Source organism: Sphaeroforma arctica, assembly GCF_001186125.1.
Source record: "Sphaeroforma arctica JP610 unplaced genomic scaffold supercont1.81, whole genome shotgun sequence".
Lineage (NCBI taxonomy): Eukaryota > Ichthyosporea > Ichthyophonida > Sphaeroforma > Sphaeroforma arctica.
This window is the reverse complement of record NW_014040477.1, coordinates 13,705-17,816: the sequence shown is the minus strand read 5'-3', so window position 1 is coordinate 17,816 and position 4,112 is coordinate 13,705. Positions and strand designations below refer to the sequence as shown.

At 40.5% G+C, this 4,112-nt stretch overlaps 1 protein-coding gene across 1 annotated transcript; it reads right to left on the bottom strand.

Moving 5' to 3' along the window:
- Positions 1 to 528: 528 nt before the first annotated feature.
- SARC_01906 (hypothetical protein) lies at positions 529 to 2,553 on the bottom strand. Its single transcript, XM_014304340.1, has one exon. It carries the CDS (start codon positions 2,266 to 2,268, stop codon positions 601 to 603), a length of 1,668 nt encoding a protein of 555 aa, XP_014159815.1. The 5' UTR covers positions 2,269 to 2,553; the 3' UTR covers positions 529 to 600.
- Between the last annotated feature and the right edge of the window lie 1,559 nt (positions 2,554 to 4,112).

Sequence of the window (4,112 nt, the reverse complement as noted above, 5' to 3'; positions counted from 1 at the left end):
ATATAATATATATATATATATATATATATATATATATATATATATATATATATATATATATATATATATATATATATATATATATTGTGTGTGTGTGTGTGTGTGTGTGTGTGTGTGTTATTATCGATTACGTGCAGTAGATAGTTGCTAGCGCTGCGGTTTGTGATGTATGTCTAATGGCAAACACAGTCTGCTGCCGCCCGCCAAGACCTGGCAACCCTCCGCCGCCGATCATCTGCTGCACCATATGTACATTATGCCCCCGAGACCGCCTCCATCAGTATCTCCCGTAGAACTCATCATATCCTGCATACCTTGCATGTCTCCTGTTTTTATAAGATATACATAAAACAAATGGAGTATTTGTGTTAGGGAGAGATACAACTGTCTGTTGTATGTATCACACAATATATGCAATGTATTGAACAACAATGGTCAAGGGAGTTGTATACATTGGTAATGTGCAGTGCTCCTTGAATTCCTCAAGTGCACAAGCATGTCATAATGTTTTACACTGCAAAGAACAAATATGAACCGATTGGCTTTATTTCATGTTTCCGTAGTTCTTTTCTAAAACCATGTACATGCCCTTTCATGTGTTTATTCACTGAGATCTGTAGTGCTTTCTGCCTGTCTTCGGTCTCTGTTTTGTTTCTTGACCACAACAAATGCACCAGCTCCTCCTACGGCTAATCCTATGATGCCCGTCAGAATCAGAGACCAGACCGGCACACCACTTGAATCGGAACTGCCTGATTCAGACGTCGAGCTTAGTGTGGCATACGAACCTCCTGAAGCGCAGTTTCCGCTTGCCTGAGTGGTGGACGGGGCAACGCTTGCATCTAGCAGGTGCGTTACATCAGGGTAAGCATACTCCCAGTTTACAGCGTTAGAGACACGGCCTGCACCATTCGAAAAGTCCATTTTAGATATGTCGTAGTATATTAAGCCAGTATTACCGGGTGTTCGAACGTAGTACCTCAGGTTTGTGTGATCTCGAATAACAGTCCAACACGTAACCGGACTGGACCCTAGCTGAGAACTAGATCCGGGTACCATTGTATTGGCTTGAATGATGTACTGAGCTCTAGCCACCGCGTCAAATGCAGGATCTGGATTGGAGAATGTCTGGTTTTGTGAAAGGAAATGACTCATGATATGATCATCCATTTCAGCGAAAATGTGAAGATACTCACCGACAGTTGTACCCATACTTGTACTCAAACCACTCAACGTTTGCGAAATGTAAGCCAATTGCTCGTCGGAGGCCCCAACCTGCGAAGCAAATGATTTCAAGAAAGCATCTAAGTCTGACACTCCGTCACTGCCCGCTTCAGCCCCAGCCGTAAGAGCTGTTCGCATTGTTTCAGTCCACTCTCCTGGAGGTGCAAGCATAACCGTAGTCTGATACAATTTTTCAATTTGGGGCACTTTTTGCATCCACGTACCACCTTTCTCCAGACTAAGTCGGTTGAAGAATACGGCGCGCTCGAAACGGGGTTGTTGGAAGTACCAACCTGGCATTGTGCTCCAATAGTTCTGCCAGTCATCTCCAGCGGCAGCCTCCTTTGCTTTGATATTGGCAATCTGCTCTTCGAGCGGAGGGTGATTGGTCAATACCTTGTACTCGTTATTATCGTAGACACACATCTTACTGTTGGATTCATCGTGATCCGGCCCTAGACAATCTGGCGAGGCCGTTTTGTTGAACACAGGTTCGATGACCAAATGATTGCCCTCTTTGTCCATAATGCTGAAGTGGCAAGGAATGTCGCCACCCATCAAATCCATCATTGGATGTTGCGCTGCAACAATGTGAAACTTGTCTACTGCTTCTCTCGCGCACGCGACATCCGCACACGTACCTAGGATATACTCGGGCAGACTCTGCCCTCCCATCAGGGGCCGTGAGTCAGTTACATTGTAGTGAGGAAAGCGTGAGTAATGACTCAGGACTAAGATAGCTGCAGACAACCCTGCTTCATTCAAACCATCGGATACTACATCTTGCTTCATGAGATCTGAAAAGACATAACCATACTTAACATCCCAAGATGTTGGTGTACAATCTGGACATTCATAAATAGGCAAGGATTGTCTAGCGATACCCCGGTTCACTTTCACTACATCTGTATTCATGTCCAAATGAAAGTCCATGTTTCTGGCTGAGATAGCCAAGTTTTTCGGCAAAGCATCTCTCAATACGAAGTCGGTGCAGCCGTGTGTAGTGCCCAAGATAGCGGCGACTACCAGAATCGAAGTTTTCATATCGAATAAAGTGTATATGCTGCCTTTAATAAGTAGTCTATTCAAGAGAAGAGTATCTCCTTTCCAAATCTTACAGACGGGATATACTGACGGTAACTTCGCTACCAGTTCAACGTATTTATACCGGTTTTCAACTTCTCAAGAAGATGCCGCGATGTGTGTCCATTCGGCAGTGTTGTTGACACAACATTTACATAGTGGCAACAGCTGATCACTATTTAGTACTTCAAAAACATATAAAAATATTGAATAAATATATATCGTTGTGATTGGGGTTTCTATTTTTTAAATTTATAATTTTTATTAACAGAAAACAAAAAACAAGATATAAATACATATTTAGATATGTTTGTGTTACTTGTTATAGCTACATATAAAAATACATATGCGTGATTTATTTTCAATATAATATTGATAAAGAAACCATTTACGTTAAAAAAGAACACACAATTAAGGCTAAGCATAGCCTTCCTTTCGTTTAAAAAAAAACAAACTAGAGAGGGCTATGCAATGAAAGTCATTAAAAAAACAAGAAAAACAAGAAAATCTGATTATATTTTACAGAAAAAAAACTGTTCTGTTTTCTTGGAAACAAAATTTACAAAGTACAACTAAAGAAACCAAATCAAATCAAACTATTTATTTACAAAGTCAAACTGGCGTCTGGCCCAATATTTTTTATCGTCGTTAACATCGTTTTTATCGCCCCCAGTCTCTCGCTCTCTCTCTCCTCTCTATATTTACCTACTCTACTTTCTCTCTGTAAAGAGACACCATGTAATATGTATTTTTATTTATTTTTATTAGAGGTCTCTCTCTCTCTAAAAGTACTCTATGTAGTCTCTCCCACCAGAGTCTCCAGAGAATCCAGAGTCCAGAGTCCATACACTGTACACACGCCAGCGTCTCCAGCGAGCACGACTCTGCACGAGTTCACGAAGCTGAGTCCAAAGACTCTCCCCAGTGAGTCCAGAATCCAGACTCCTCAGTCCTAAGTAGTTACTTCTCACTCCTCACTCCCAAACAGAGTGACCCGGACTCCAGCTACAGTCGTCTTCAACAATTGAACAAGAAGACTCAAGAATTGTCAATTGTTTTTTTTGTGGTTTTTTAAAACAAAATGATAGATCATATTCTTTTTTTATTAAATAAATACTACTCTCCAGTCTCCAGTTCTCCACGCAACTAAAAAACACACTTCACAAGTTCACAGTTCACACACTTTACTCACAGTTGATTGAGTTGTCACTTGACAGTTCTAAGTTCACAGTTCACAGTTCACAGTTCACAGTTCACAGTTCACAATTCACAGTTCACAATTCACAGTTCACAGTTCACAGTTCACAGTTCACAATTCACAGTTCACAGTTCACAGTTCACAGTTCACAGTTCACACTTTTTACTCTCAGATGAGTGAGTTGACACTTGACAGTTCTGAGTTCACACTTCACAAGTTCGCACTTCACACTTCACAACATATTTACATCATCAGTTGTTTTTGGCTTGAAATTATAGACTCCTTAATTTAGAACATTGAAGTGAATATTTATTTCCTTCAGACTTCACACACACAAGCAAGAAGTGAGAAGAATCTCGAACATTCCACAATTCCACAAATTTAGCTTGAGTATTTATATGAATACTCTATTTTAACGTTCTTTTCTGATAACAAACAAACAACTTCTTGGTTAGAGAAGGAATAACTTGAGACACACAAGAAGAGGACTCAAGTTCACAAGTTCACACACATTTCACAGTTCACAGCTCACACACATTTCACAGTTCACAGTCACACTCTACATAGCCCTCTTGTCTGATTAAGAAGGCTATGTGCACTATTAGTA